The following is a 15688-nucleotide window of genomic DNA, read 5'->3' on the forward strand; positions in this document are numbered from 1 at the left end:
GTACGAAATTCAGAGTTCCACTATACTTGGATATTATTTGTCTGATGACAAACAAAATTCGGCATACAGTGGTTTGTTTCTGGTCCTCATCTTATACATATTACAATAAGGCCCCGCTTTACGGCATTTCGCTTTATGGCATTCTGCTAATAAGGACATTTCAAATTATGACCAAAACTTGCTATACGGCTCCCCCCACCTGACTTTCTAATACAGTCACTGCGCCCCTCCCGGTTTGTTTACATTCTCTGTTTACATTCTCTCCATTATGTCTGGAAACTTTCCAAAGTTGCTTCATATTTTATATATACTCAGATAATTATACAAATACTTACCTGTGCCTAAAGATACCTACACACTGTGCTGGTATGCAGGTACACATTAAAATCAGTAAGAGTGTCTTATATCTCGAGATGCCATATTAGTAATACAGTGGACCCCCGGTTAACGATATTTTTTCACTCCAGAAGTATGTTCAGGTGCCAGTACTGACCGAATTTGTTCCCATAAGAAATATTGTGAAGTAGATTAGTCCATTTCAGACCCCCAAACATACACGTACAAATGCACTTACATAAATACACTTACATAACTGGTCGCATTCGGAGGTAATCGTTATGCGGGGGTCCACTGTAATAATAATAATAATAATAATAATAATAATAATAATAATAATAATAATAATAATAATACACTTAGGTCACACTACACATACATGTACAAGCATATATATACACACACACACACACCTCTGGGTTTTCTGCTATTTTCTTTCTAGTTCTTGTTCTTGTTTATTTCCTCTTACCTCCATGGGGAAGTGGAACAGAATTCTTCCTCCGTAAGCCATGCGTGTTGTACGAGGCGACTAAAATGCCGGAAGCAAGGGGCTAGTAACCCCTTCTCCTGTATAAATTACTAAATTTAAAAAAGAGAAACTTTGGTTTTTCTTTTTGGGCCACCCTGCCTCGGTGGGATACGGCCAGTTTGTTGAAAGAAAGAAAGAAGATGTGTATTTTACTCTTTTATTGTTTTTTAATGCCTAGTTCTATTGCTAACTTAATATATATTAGTGTAAACTTGTTATCTCATATTTATATGCATTTTAAGTGGAATAATAGGGCATTCCACTTAACAGCGATTTCTGCTTTATGGCCTGGAACCTAACCTGCCATATAAGTGGGGCCCTACTGTATAAACATTGAGTGTGGAAATTTCCACAATATGAAAAAAGAGTTTTCCTGTACTATTTATGTGCTCCTCCCTTAAGTGACGTGACTGACCTGACTAGGTCAAAGCATTGGCTTAAGCCGATGAGAGAATTGGACCTGCCAAGCATAGGCCAGTAGGCCTGCTGCAGTGTTCCTTATGTTCTTATAACTTACGAACGCAATCAGCAAACCCAATCTGCATGTCGCATTTGTGCACTAAATGCATATTGAGGGTGTAGTCAATCACAATGGGGTCATTGGCCTCTCTTTTCTGCCTGCCACTGTCTGCCATTTCGTTTTGGTGAAATGATGTTAACAATGTGACATCTCATTTGTCATGCCACTGTAATGCCATGATGTCATTTGCAGCAAACACCTGCACCTCACCACTACAAGTGCCTGCATTGAACCTGGGAATATACTTATGATTTGCATGCACTGTACCACATGTCTGCAGTGGTCACTCTCTAGAAATCACTGAGTAAGGGGCTTAGTGTACCAATTATCAGTATATAATGTATGCCCTTTACCAAGATGTCGTTCCATCATGGTTCTAACCATATCACCTGAAATACCCAATAACTTCCTGGCATCTTCCAATGTTTTACTTCCTATGTACAAAATTATATCCAATACTAGATCAATGTCACAGTCACAAAGCACAAGCAACTTGATACCAAAGCATTTCCTCTAGGTACATCATAGAATCATAGAATTGATGAGGGGAAAAGGGTGAGTGGTGCACTTAGGAGTCTGTGGAGACAAAGAACTTTGTCCTTGGAGGCAAAGAGGGGAATGTATGAGAGTATAGTTTTACCAACGCTCTTATATGGGTGTGAAGCATGGGTGATGAATGTTGCAGCGAGGAGAAGGCTGGAGGCAGTGGAGATGTTATGTCTGAGAGCAATGTGTGGTGTGAATATAATGCAGAGAATTCATAGTTTGGAAGTTAGGAGGAGGTGCGGGATTACCAAAACTGTTGTCCAGAGGGCTGAGGAAGGGTTGTTGAGGTGGTTCGGACATGTGGAGAGAATGGAGCGAAACAGAATAACTTCAAGAGTGTATCAGTCTGTAGTGGAAGGAAGGCGGGGTAGGGGTCGGCCTAGGAAAGGTTGGAGGGAGGGGGTAAAGGAGGTTTTGTGTGCGAGGGGCTTGGACTTCCAGCAGGCATGCGTGAGCGTGTTTGATAGGAGTGAATGGAGACAAATGGTTTTTAATACTTGACGTGCTGTTGGAGTGTGAGCAAAGTAACATTTATGAAGGGGTTCAGGGAAACTGGCAGGCCGGACTTGAGTCCTGGAGATGGGAAGTACAGTGCCTGCACTCTGAAGGAGGGGTGTTAATGTTGCAGTTTAAAAACTGTAGTGTAAAGCACCCTTCTGGCAAGACAGTGATGGAGTGAATGATGGTGAAAGTTTTTCTTTTTCGGGCCACCCTGCCTTGGTGGGAATCGGCCAGTGTGATAATAAAAAAAAAACATATTGCTTGAACAACAGTCTATGAACAAAATCAAAGACTCATCAAAAACAAGGATAAAAATATCTGTCAAGCCAAGTTTTGTCTGAGAAGTGTAGCTTACATAACATAGGATAAATAGGTTCACTGGCATATCACTGAAGGCTAGGGTTGAAATTAGGTGGTCTGTCAATCAGTATGACTTGATACTGTGCTTATACACGTGTGGCATTAGCATTATTGTGGCAAAAAACAAATACACCTCAGCCACAGTTGTCTCCTTCCACTGGTGTAGTTGTGATTGTGGTGAGGCAAGCGTGTTTGTCATGGTATAATCGAAGTATCTGTTACTTTCCCTGACAATAATTTTCATTAGGGTTTGATCAAAAAATAATTCATAACATTCCATTTCATTGGCACTGTTCCCAAGGGTACAAGATGGATGGATTCCACTTTTGAGTTTCATTAAACACATGGGGATTGGAAGCAAAATTGGCACCCTCCTGCTTTTCCCAAATGCAGTCTGCTGGTGGATACTGGATATTGATAGATGGTTGTGGTTGTGCAGGTTGTTGTGGTATTTGGGTGGTTGACACTGGCCTTGGTTGCGGATGTCCTGAGTCAGCGAGGGTCCCAGCCTGGGGTACTGCTGGTGCCACAACCCATGTGGCACCACCACTACATACTGCCCTATGCAGTCAATTATTCATCCTAATTGTAGCCACATCACCATCACTTTCACTGTTTATTCCTGGTGTAGGGCCATGGGATGTACTCTGGAATGTACTCCATCCCCTTGGAATAGCATATGGCACACTACCAGAATGCATGCGGCATCACATAAATCAGGTCTTTACTGGTGAATGTTCCTCTTCACTGTCACTACTTAAATAGTCATTGTGAGCTAGGAATCCAGAGTCAATATCACTATCATCACCACTGCTCACATCTGAGCCCTGGCCACAGGAAAATATGAGTTTACTCTTACGCCACTGTACAATTGAATGTGATCTAGATGAACCAGCCCCGTGTCCCCGTGTTAGAACTGTCAAATGGGAAGAGGAGATTCCCAATTCAGTGAGGAGTGAGGTTTTTTCTTACTGCAAGGCATGGTGAACGAAGTGTCCTGATATGGCGTTCCCACAAAGCAATCAAGGCGCCCTGATTTTTTATATACAGTCTCTCCTCACTTAACGACGTACTCATTTACCAATGACTTACTTACCTAAATAATGTATATTAGAGCAGATTTCCTCTATTCTGTTTACTTCAATATACAGTACACTACTGTATAAACATTTAACCCTTTGACTGTCGCGGTCGTATATATACGTTTTACGAGGTGCAGTGTTTGACGTATATATACTCATAAATTCTAGCGGCTTCAAATCAAGCAGGAGAAAGCTGGTAGGCCCACATGTGGGAGAATGGGTCTGTGTGGTCAGTGTGCACCATATAAAAAAATCCTGGAGCATGCAGTGCATAATGAGAAAAAAAAAACTCCGACCGTTTTTTTTTAATTAAAATGCCGACCTTGTGGTCTATTTTCGTATAGTATTTATGGTTGTATTCTCGTTTTCTTGGTCTCATTTGATAGAATGGAAAACATATTACAGAAATAGAGGTGTTTTTGATTGATTTTACTATAAAAAGAACCTAGAAATGGAGCTCAAAGTAGGGGAAATGTTTGATTTTTGCCAATGTTCAAAAGTAAACAAATGATGCCATTGTCCAATAAATGTCCAACTAGCCATTCTAATATGCAGTCATGAATGGGTTGATGTTATTTATACAGTTATTACAGCATTGCAGTAGTCTGCATAATAGTAAGTCTAATATTTTTTGTTTGAATAAAAATTCAAAATAGAAAGCAAGAGTAATATCAGAGGGGCCTGGAGACGTGACTGATGAACAAAGAAAATGTTATTTTAGAGCCTGGAATGTCTGCATTGTTCATTCTGGACCTTATTTTGAAATTGTCATATTTTTTAGTTTTCGTGAAATTGGCCAAATTGCAAATTTCTGACCATATTATTAGGTAGTTGAAATCAGTAAATGGGCAGTTTCTTGTACTCAATCGATAGAAAAAATGAAGTTCTAAAGAAATAGCTATGAGTTTGGGCGACTGGAACAATGGAATTAGCCGAAAATAGGGCTCAAAGTGGGCGAAATCGCCGATTTGTAAACAGCGCCGAGGTCGCTAACTTCGCGAGAGCATAATTCCGTCAGTTTTCCATCAAATTTCGTTTTTTTTGGTGTCATTACAATCGGGAAAAGATTCTCTATCATTTCATAAGAAAAAATAATTTTTTTTTTTTTTAAATTTTGCGACACCAGGAGACACCTCAGGATTGGGGGTTGCGACAGTCAAAGGGTTAAAAATATACCAGAAATGTTATAAATGGTGCAAAGGTGATATTAAAACAATATCAAAGATGGCTGACAAAAGTCCACTATGACTAAATTATGCTCCTCACTTAGCGACGAATTTATCTATCGACGAGGTCTCAGAAACAGAACTCTGTCGTTAAGTGAGGTAAGGCTGTATTGCACACACTGACCACGCAGGTTCATTCTCTCTATTTCTGTAATATATCTTCCATTCAATCAAATGAGACCAACAAACCCTGAATACAACCATAAAAACCACATGAAAATACACTGCAAAGTTGCTGTTTTAAACCAAGAACACATTGCAGTTTTTTTCATTATGCACTGCATACTACAAGACTTTTTATATGGTGCATAATTACCACATAAACCCATTCTTTCATAGATTTTTATATGGTGCATAATTACCACATAAACCCATTCTTTCACAGATTTTTATATGATGCATAATTACCACATAAACCCATTCTTTCATATCTAGGCCCAAATTTACTGCTCACAGCTTATCTGAGTGAGCTGAGCTCATGGAGTAGCACTACAGCACTGACTCTGACTTCAAAGCCATAGAACTACGGTACTGACCCTCAAGGGGTTAAGGGCATCTGCATATGCATAGCAGTATAATGATAGCAGATATACACATCAATAAACCTACTGAACTGTGCAAAATGCAACTAAACCAATTTATATAACCTACCAGTTGCTCGGTAGATCAACGCCCTCAAGCATTCAACTTCTGTCTCAAGTTCAGCAAGGCGGAAATGAATGCACTGGTTATTGAGCAGTGGCTGGCCAAATGCTTTACGTTCCCTTGTGTATTCAATGGTGCTCTGTATACAAGTTTGCATTGGTGAAAGAGTCATCACAGCTCCAGCCAGACGCTCCTCTTGGAACTTTGAAGAAAATAAACATATTTGACATTCTTTAGACAACAAATTAAAAAAAAAATCAAATTTTTCTTTTGTGCAGTACAGTAGGACCCCCATATCCGGTATCCACTGATTCAATTATCCACAGTTTCCCTCAGCCACCCCAAAAATTGAAGAAGTTGCAATATGAGGATTCATTTTTTCATATATTTTCCAATTTTATTTATTTTTCATTCTTTGAATAAGAGTGCATAAAACATGATCATATAAAGTTTCAATAAGATTTGCAGAAAACAAACACATACTGGCACTGCCAGAAGTCGTCGTCGTCGTGGTGGTGGTGGCGGTGGCGGTGGGAGGTGGCGGTGGGAGGTGGCGGTGGGAGGTGGCGGTGGGAGGTGGCGGTGGGAGGTGGCGGTGGGAGGTGGCGGTGGGAGGTGGCGGTGGGAGGTGGCGGTGGGAGGTGGCAATGGGAGGTGGCGGTGGGAGGTGGCAATGGGAGGTGGCAATGGGAGGTGGCTCTGGGAGGTGGCAATGGGAGGTGGCGGTGGGAGGTGGCGGTGGGAGGTGGCGGTGGGAGGTGGCGGTGGGAGGTGGCGGTGGGAGGTGGCGGAGGGAGGTGGCAGTGGGAGGTGGCGGTGGGAGGTGGCGGTGGGAGGTGGCGGTGGGAGGTGGCGGTGGGTGGTGGCTGTGGGTCATGGTGGTATGGTATGTTGCCAAGTGGGAGGAGGTTATCACAGACAAAGGAGAGCCTAGGCACCTTAGTGCTTGAGACAGTTCATACATGTCTGATACGGATACTCTATACATACATCCAGTACCACCCCAGCCATCCCCCCCTTCCCATGGCCAAACCCTCGCTGTACACCCAGCAACAACCCCCCCTGCCCACAACCCGCCCATACTACCTGCCCTTATAAATCTCGAATAACAAAGAAAGGCACAATACCGTGACTGGAACGATACACAAATAACCCGCACAAAGAAGAGAGGAGCTTACGACGACGTTTCAGTCCGACTTGGACCATTTACCTCCCCACTACTACTTCCTTCCACCTCCACTACTACTACTACAACTACTACTTACATATACTACTGCTTATATATACCCATCCTGCTCTCCGTTTCGTTAGTGTGACTTTGTAAATGGTCCAAGTCAGACCGAAACGTTGTCGTAAGCTCCTCTCTTCTATGTGCGGGTTATTTGTGTACCTATAAATCCCCCCACGGCCACATGCCTTCGCCCATACCATGCTTCTAACTCAATCCTGCCTCTCCCACCCATACCTCCCCGCCTATATAATTCCCCCACGGCCACACACCTTCACACACACACCATTCCAACCAGCAACCTCCACCCACACAACTCCCCCACAGCCACAAGCCTTTACCCACACAATCTGCCCATGCAGTTCCCTCCTCCCTATGGCCACACTCTCACAACCACCATTCCCTCAAGGCCATATATCCCTATGACCTCACCCATAAACTTTACCAGACCTTTCACCCTAACATGCTGTCCACATACCTAATCACTTAGTTACCCACCACGCTCATTACCACCAGCTGCATAATCGCTACTAAGTCACCCATCATCCAATCACCACCCACACCAGGCCACTGACAAGCACACCTTTCACCCACATCACTTCCCCAGAGCTTCAAGCCCACACAGCCCCACACCTTACTCATGCTTTCACTCACCATTTCCCCATAGCTTCTAGCCCCCACAGTCCCACTCCCACACCTTAGAAACCCATGTTTTCATGGCCCACATACCCAAACATGTCACCTACACTCCTAGTCCTGTACACTAGCCACCCTAATTACTGCCCACACCAGCTGTGCACACACATACCTGCTCAGTCACCCATCATCCACACTACTATCCACACTGGACCTCCAACACTGCCACCCACATGGTCACCATCGCACCACCTTGTTGTTTCCAGCCTCCATCTCTACACCCCTCCAAAACTCAACATCATGGTAAGTAAACAAAAAATGACTTGTATATAGTGTTCAATACTATCCTTGGTTTTCAGTATCTGTGGTAGGGCTTGGAACGTATCACCATTGATACGGGGGTTCTACTGTATTTTGTTTCCTAATGAAATATTTAAATTATTATGCAAAATTTATTAGAAAACTGTGTTTAATCATCAGCATTAAAGTTACCCAAAATATAAATAGTTTTCAATGGTATGATGTGAAAAAAATGTTAGAGTAAGCAAATGCCACTGGTAAGCTTTTTGAAAAATAGTGTATGTATTTGCTTTTAATGATTTCTTTACAAATAGAATGGGAAATACTAAAGTAATATATGATATTATTTAACTTGCCATTTTAAATTAAATGCAGTGGAATTATTCTTGACTTTTGAGCAAAATGATCATTAACTTTGCTTTAAACTTCTGTCTTGTTCTGAAGATTTCGCAATAAATCTTTCTCAAATAACAAAAGGGCAAAGCTTCACAATTTTTCTTGATCTTGAGAATTCCTGGAGAAAGTTTTAATTCATTTCAAAACAGAGCCTAAACTCTTCATTAACAATCATTGCTGGAACCATTAAAATTAATTCACATAGGCCAGATATGGTACTTCACCACAAGCATTTTTTGAAGTCAATCAGCTTTATAACATTCTGAATTTTATTTAGTTTTTTATTTTGTTTCTGCCATGTAAACAACTTTAAGCTGTGATTTTGGTGACAAAAATTCTAAGAAATTGTTTGTTACACTTCAGTCACTGAAAAACAAATGTTTACTACATTTTGTTCAGGACTGGACTTCTGACTTATGAGGCAAATAAACACCCTGAGGTCAGGCTCACAAGAGGTCAATTGAGAAGTAACAAATGAGGTATGCATTAAAAGCAACATATTTGTGCATTTTGGACAAAACACTGCAATAGACATTTCTCAGCAAGCATGTTGTCACTCTCACTACCTGTTGACTCTGGAAATTCTTTTTAAAACCACATAATAACAGGAATGGAAAAACAAAAATAATCTTAATGAATCCAAACTTGTGAATCTGTTATTAACTGGGTAACAGTGAGGGAAGAAGCAACTGGGAAGGCACTCTGCTTTCCCCTGCCCAAATGTCTAGCAAACATATATCTTTCCAGAGTTGACTACTAATATTTTTAGAGAGAGAATTTCTGCATCAGAATGATTTTCACAGCATATGAGCTTGATCTAAATTATTTCTTTTGCATGGATTTCGGAAAACTGATGAATATTTTAACCCTTTGACTGTTTTGGTCGTATATATACGTCTTACGAGGTACCGTGTTTCATGTATATATACTCATAAATTCTAGCGGCTTCAAATCAAGCAGGAGAAAGCTGGTAGGCCCACATGTGAGAGAATGGGTCTGTGTGGTCAGTGTGCACCATGTAAAAAAAAATCCTGGAGCACACAGTGCATAATGAGAAAAAAAACACTCCAACCTTTTTTCTTCAATTAAAACATCGACTTTGTGGTCTATTTTCGTATAGTATTTATGGTTGTATTCTCATTTTCTTGGTCCCATTTGATAGAATGGAAGACATATTACAGAAATGGAGGTGATTTTGATTGGTTTTACTTTAAAAAGAACCTGGAAATGGAGCTCAAAGTAGGGGAAATGTTTGATTTTTGCCAATGTTCAAAAGTAAACAAATGATGCCATTTTCCAATAAATGTCCAACTAGCCATTCTAATATGCAGTCATGAATGGGTTGACATTATTTGTATAATTATTACAGTATTGCAGTAGTCTGCATAACAGTAAATCTTCTATTTTTTTGTTTGAATAAAAATTCAAAATAGAAAGCAAGAGCAATATCAGAGGGGCCTGGAGACGTGACTGATGAACAAAGAAAATGTTATTTTAGAGCCAGGAATGTCTGCATTGTTCATTCTGGAGCTTATTTTGAAATTGTCATATTTTTTAATTTTCGTGAAATTGGCCAAATTGCAAATTTCTGACCATGTTATTGGGTAGTTGAAATCAGTAAATGGGCAGTTTCTTGCACTCAATCGATAGAAAAAACGGAGTTCTAAAGAAATAGCTATGAGTTTAGTCAACTAGAACAATAGAATTAGCCGAGAATAGGGCTCAAAGTGGGCGAAATCGCCGATTTGTAAATACCGCCGAGGTCGCTAACTTCACGAGAGCGTAATTCCGTCAGTTTTCCATCAAATTTCGTTTTTTTTTTGGTGTCATTACAATTGGGAAAAGATTCTTTATTATTTCATAAGAAAAGAATATTATTATTTTTTCTTTTAAATTTTGCGACACCAGAAGATACCTCAGGATTGGGAGTTGCGACAGTCAAGGGGTTAACACTCCAGCCATCTTCCGCCAAGGCAGGGTCACCCAAAAAAAACATTCACTAAACTGCCATCTTTCCAGAAGTGTGCTAACATCACAATTAGAGTATCTGTTAACTGCAACATCCCCATCCCACTTTCAAAGTGCAGGCACTGGCCTTCCAACTTTCATAAGTCAAGACTGGCTAACTAGTTACCCTCGAGTCCTTTCATTAATGTTACCATGCTCACACTCCAACATCCCATCTATTAACCCCTTGAGGGTCCAAACCCTCAATCTGAAAATTCCCCACAGGATCCAAGAATTTAACCCTTTGACTGTCGCAACCCCCAATCCTGAGGTCTCTCCTGGTGCCGCAAAATTTAAAAAAAAAAAAAAAAAAAAAATTCTTATTAAATGATAGAGAATCTTTTCCTGGTTGTAATGACACCAAAAAAACGAAATTTGATGGAAAACTAACAGAATTACGCTCTCGCGAAGTTAGCGGCCTCGGCGATATTTACAAATCTGTGATTTCGCCCAGTTTGAGCCCTATTCTCGGCTAATTCCATTGTTCCAGTCGACTAAACTCATAGCTATTTCTTTAGAACTCCATTTTTTCTATCGATTGAATACAAGAAACTGCCCATTTACCGATTTCAACTGCCCAATAACGTGGTCAGAAATTTGCAATTTGGCCAATTTCACGAAAATTTAAAAATATGACAATTTCAAAATAAGGTCCAGAATGAACAATGCAGACATTCCTGGCTCTAAAATAACATTTTCTTTGTTCACCAGTCACGTCTCCAGGCCCCTCTGATATTACTCTTGCTTTCTATTTTGAATTTTTATTCAAACAAAAAATAGAAGATTTACTGTTATGCAGACTACTGCAATACTGTAATAATTGTATAAATAACAGCAACCCATTCATGACTGCATATTAGAATGGCTAGTTGGACATTTATTGGACAATGACATCATTTGTTTACTTTTGAACATCAGCAAAAATCAAACATATTCCCTACTTTGAGCTCCATTTCCAGGTTCTTTTTATAGTAAAATCAATCAAAATCACCTCTATTTCTATAATATGTATTCCATTCTATCAAACGAGACCAAGAAAACAAGAATACAACCATAAATACTATACGAAAATAGACCACAAAGTCGGCATTTTAATTAAAAAAAAAAAAACATTTTTTTTTTCTCATTATGCTCTGCATACTCCAGGATTTTTTTTATATGGTGCACACTGACCACACAGACCCATTCTCTCACATGTGGGCCTACCAGCTTTCTCCTGCTTGATTTGAAGCTGCTAGAATTTATGAATATATATACGTCAAATACGGTACCTCATAAGACGTATATATACGACCGTGACAGTCAAAGGGTTAAAAAAAAGAAAAAAAAAAAAACTTATGAAATGCTAGAGAATCTTTTTCTGAAGGTAATAAAAGAAAAAGTATGAAATTTGATCAGAAATTGATGAAATTACTCTGGCGAATTTCGCTGTCAGCAATATTTACGCATCAGCAATTTTGCCCACTGCGTCCTATTTTCTGCCAATTACATGTACATTGTTCCAGTAGACCAAATTCTTGGCTATTTTGCTAGTATGTGTTCCATTTTATCTAATGAGCACAAGAAATCGCCCAATCAACTATTTTAACTACCCAATAAAGTGAGCAGAAATTGGTAATTTGGCCAATTTCACACAAAATTCAAGATATAGTGGATCTTGGTTATTGGCTGTTCCACTTATCGGCCAACTCGGTTACTGGCCGTTTTTTCTGCTTCCGGTTATCAGCCGTTAATTCGCTTATCAGTTGTACTGGATGCGTCCACCGTCAGCCTCTTGCATGTTCCTGAGTCAGTGTGGCTGTGTCTCTGGGCGAGTGAGGAAGCTTCTGCTCATTCATCCAAACATTTTGCTATAATCCATTGTTTTTGGTGGTTACTGATTAAGTGCAACTGCAAAATAAGTAACCATGGCCCCAAAGAAACTTCCTAGTAAAGTTTCTTTGGTAGAAAAAGTGAGGAACACAACAGAATTCATGGCAGGCAGGCATAAAGGCAAGGAGTGTAGCAGGCATGCAGGGAGTGTAGCAGGAAGGCAGGGAATGTAGCAAGTAGGGAGGGAGTGTAGCAAGAAGGAAGGGAATGCAACTGCAAATAAGCCACCATGGGCCCAAAGAAACACGTTGCATAGTATATAAAAACATGCAATGTTTATATGTGACGTATGTTTAATAATAATCACTCTTGGGCACATTAAATGTCTTATTTTAGGTTAATATAGACATTTTCATTAATCCATCTATGATATTTTCTTCAAAATTATATAAGACACAATTACATAGCATATAAACATGCAATGTTCATATGCTATCAAGTGGAGAGTTGGGTGGAGAGTAAACATTACGTTTTCTCTGATTCAGGTTAGAGAAAACTGTGAATCTGGTGTCTCGCCCAGAAACCACCCATCATATGCATTTGTCTACAATTCTCGGCATGAATTATTCGTTACTTCTCCCGTTGTTTATGATGGCATCTAAAGGTAGTTGTTAGAAACGATTAAACTCAGTGAACATGGTAATAATATGGCTGTGAAGTGCAGCCCAGGGGTGGCTACATACATGTACTCTACCTACATCTACCGCTGCCTACACTGACTTCCTACAAATAAATACTGCTCACCTCTTGCCCTATATTAAGACTACAAATATTTTAAGGTAAGTAATGAATGTACTCACTGCTTTCTGTATGTAAAACTATAATTAACCTTTAATTAAAAAAATGTATTTTTTGCTAATATTTTTGGATGTCTGAAATGGATTAATTGGATTTACATTAATTCTTATGGGAAATATTATTTCGGTTTTCGGCCTTTTCGGTTTTAGGCCGACCTTCTGGAACAGATTACGGCTGAGAACCGAGGGTCCACCATATTCCAATTTCAAAATAGGGTCCAGAATAAACAGTGCAGGCATTCCTGGCACTAAAATACCATTTCCTCTGTTTATTAGTAAAGTTTCCAGGCTTCACAGATAAATTCCATTTTGATTTCTCATTCACATAAAGAATTTTTATTCACACCAAAAAATAGAAGATTTACTGCTATGCATTACTGTAATACAGCCTCTCCTCATTTAGCGACGTACTCATTTACAGACGCCTCGGACTTACAACGGGCTCTCTGACCAGCATGCATGCTTAAATAATGTATATTAGAGCTGATTTTCTCTATTCTGATTATTACAATATACAGTACACTACTGTATAAACATTTAAAAATATATCAGAAATGTTATAAATGTTGCAAAGGTGACATTAAAACAATATCAAAGATAGTTGACACAACCCCACTACCATTATAGCATGCTCCTTAGCAACGAATTCGTTTACTAATGTGGTTTTAGGAATGGAAATCTGTCATTAAGTGAGGAGAGGCTGTAATTTTATAAATAATATCAGTGTATTCGTGAATGCATATTAGACCCACCAGTTGATGTCTATTGGACGCATGATGTGATTTGTTTACTCTTGAACATCTGCAAAAATCGAACATTTCCGTTAACTTGAGCTCAATTTCAAACTGTTTTCAGTACTAAAATAAATCAAAAAGCCTCTCTATTTCTGTAATATATCTTCCATATACAGTGGACCCCCGCATAACGATGGCATCACATAGCGATTATTTCGCATACCGCTTACTTTAATCGCAAAATTTTTGCCGCGCATACCGATTAAAAACCCGCTCACCGATTTTCGTCCGAGACGCGTCCAATGTGCGCCCTCACCCAGCCTCACATGTGCCGCCCGTGCCATTGTTTACCAGGCAGCCTCCGCGCTAACATCCAAGCATACACTCGGAATATTTCGTATTATTACAGTGTTTTCGGTGGTGTTTCTGGAAAATAAGTGACCATGGGCCCCAAGAAAGCTTCTAGTGCCAACCGTACACCAATAAGGGTAAGGATACCCATTGAAATGAAGAAAGAGATCATTGATAAGTATGAAAGTGGAGTGCGTATTGCCGACCTAGTCAAGTTGTACAAGAAACCCCAATCAACCATCGCTACTATTGTGGGCACCAAAAAGACAATCAAGGAAGCTGTTCTTGCCAAAGGTTTAACTGTGTTTTCGAAACAAAGATCGCAAGTGATGGAAGATGTTGAGAGACTCTTATTGGTGTGGATAAATGAAAAACAGCTAGCAGGAGATAGTGTCTCTCAAGCGATCATATGTGAAAAGGCTAGGAAGTTGCATGAGGATTTAATTAAAAAAAGGCCTGCAACTAGTGATGATGTGAGTGAATTTAAGGCCAGCAAAGGTTGGTTTGAGAGATTTAAGAAGCGTAGTGGCATCCATAGTGTGATAAGGCATGGTGAGGCTGCCAGTTCGGACCACAAAGCAGCTGAAAAATATGTGCAGGAATTCAAGGAGTATATAGAAACTGAAGGACTGAAACCTGAACAAGTGTTTAATTGTGATGAAACAGGCCTGTTCTGGAAGAAAATGCCAAGCAGGACCTACATTACTCAGGAGGAAAAGGCACTCCCAGGACATAAGCCTATGAAAGACAGGCTTACTTTGTTGATGTGTGCCAATGCTAGTGGTGATTGCAAAGTGAAGCCTTTATTAGTGTATCACTCTGAAACTCCCAGAGCGTTCAGGCAAAAGAATGTCCTCAAGGATAATTTGTGTGTGCTGTGGAGGGCAAACAGTAAGGCATGGGTCACTAGGGAATTTTTCTATAACTGGTTACACCATGCATTTGCCCCCAATGTGAAAGATTACCTAACTGAAAAGAAATTAGAACTTAAGTGCCTCCTGGTGTTAGACAATGCCCCTGGTCATCCTACAGACGTGGCAGAGCGACTTTATGGGGACATGAAATTCATTAACATCAAGTTTTTGCCTCCTAATACCACTCCTCTCCTGCAGCCCATGGACCAGCAGGTTATTTCCAACTTCAAGAAACTGTACACAAAAGCTCTGTTTGAAAGGTGCTTTGTAATGACCTCAGAAACTCAACTGACTCTAAGAGAGTTTTGGAGAGATCACTTTAATATCCTCAATTGTGTAAACCTTATAGGTAAGGCTTGGGAGGAAGTGACTAAGAGGACCTTGAACTCTGCTTGGAAGAAACTGTGGCCAGAATGTGTAGACAAAAGGGATTTTGAAGGGTTTGAGGCTAACCCTGAGAGGATTATGCCAGTTGAGGAATCCATTGTGGCATTGGGAAAGTCCTTGGGGTTGGAGGTTAGTGGGGAGGATGTGGAAGAGTTGGTGGAGGAGGACAATGAAGAACTAACCACTGATGAGCTGATAGATCAACTTCAAGAGCAAGAGGCCAGACCTGGGGAAACTGGTTCAGAGGAGGGGAGAGAGAAATTGAAGAAGTTGCCTACTACAAAGATAAAGGAAATCTGTGCAAAGTGGCTTGAAGTGCAA

The 15688-nt window shown here is 40.1% G+C and overlaps 1 protein-coding gene across 1 annotated transcript in view; it reads right to left on the reverse strand.

Moving 5' to 3' along the window:
* LOC128684101 (probable acyl-CoA dehydrogenase 6) overlaps positions 1-15688 on the reverse strand; it is a gene marked incomplete at its 5' end in the record, with an annotated part of 193406 nt that overhangs the window by 36099 nt on the left and 141619 nt on the right. The window contains 1 exon segment of the mRNA XM_070090053.1: positions 5752-5947. Coding sequence (XP_069946154.1) covers positions 5752-5947 — 196 coding nt within the window.

Source organism: Cherax quadricarinatus, chromosome 3 (assembly GCF_038502225.1).
Source record: "Cherax quadricarinatus isolate ZL_2023a chromosome 3, ASM3850222v1, whole genome shotgun sequence".
In the NCBI taxonomy this organism is placed as follows: Eukaryota; Metazoa; Arthropoda; class Malacostraca; order Decapoda; family Parastacidae; genus Cherax; species Cherax quadricarinatus.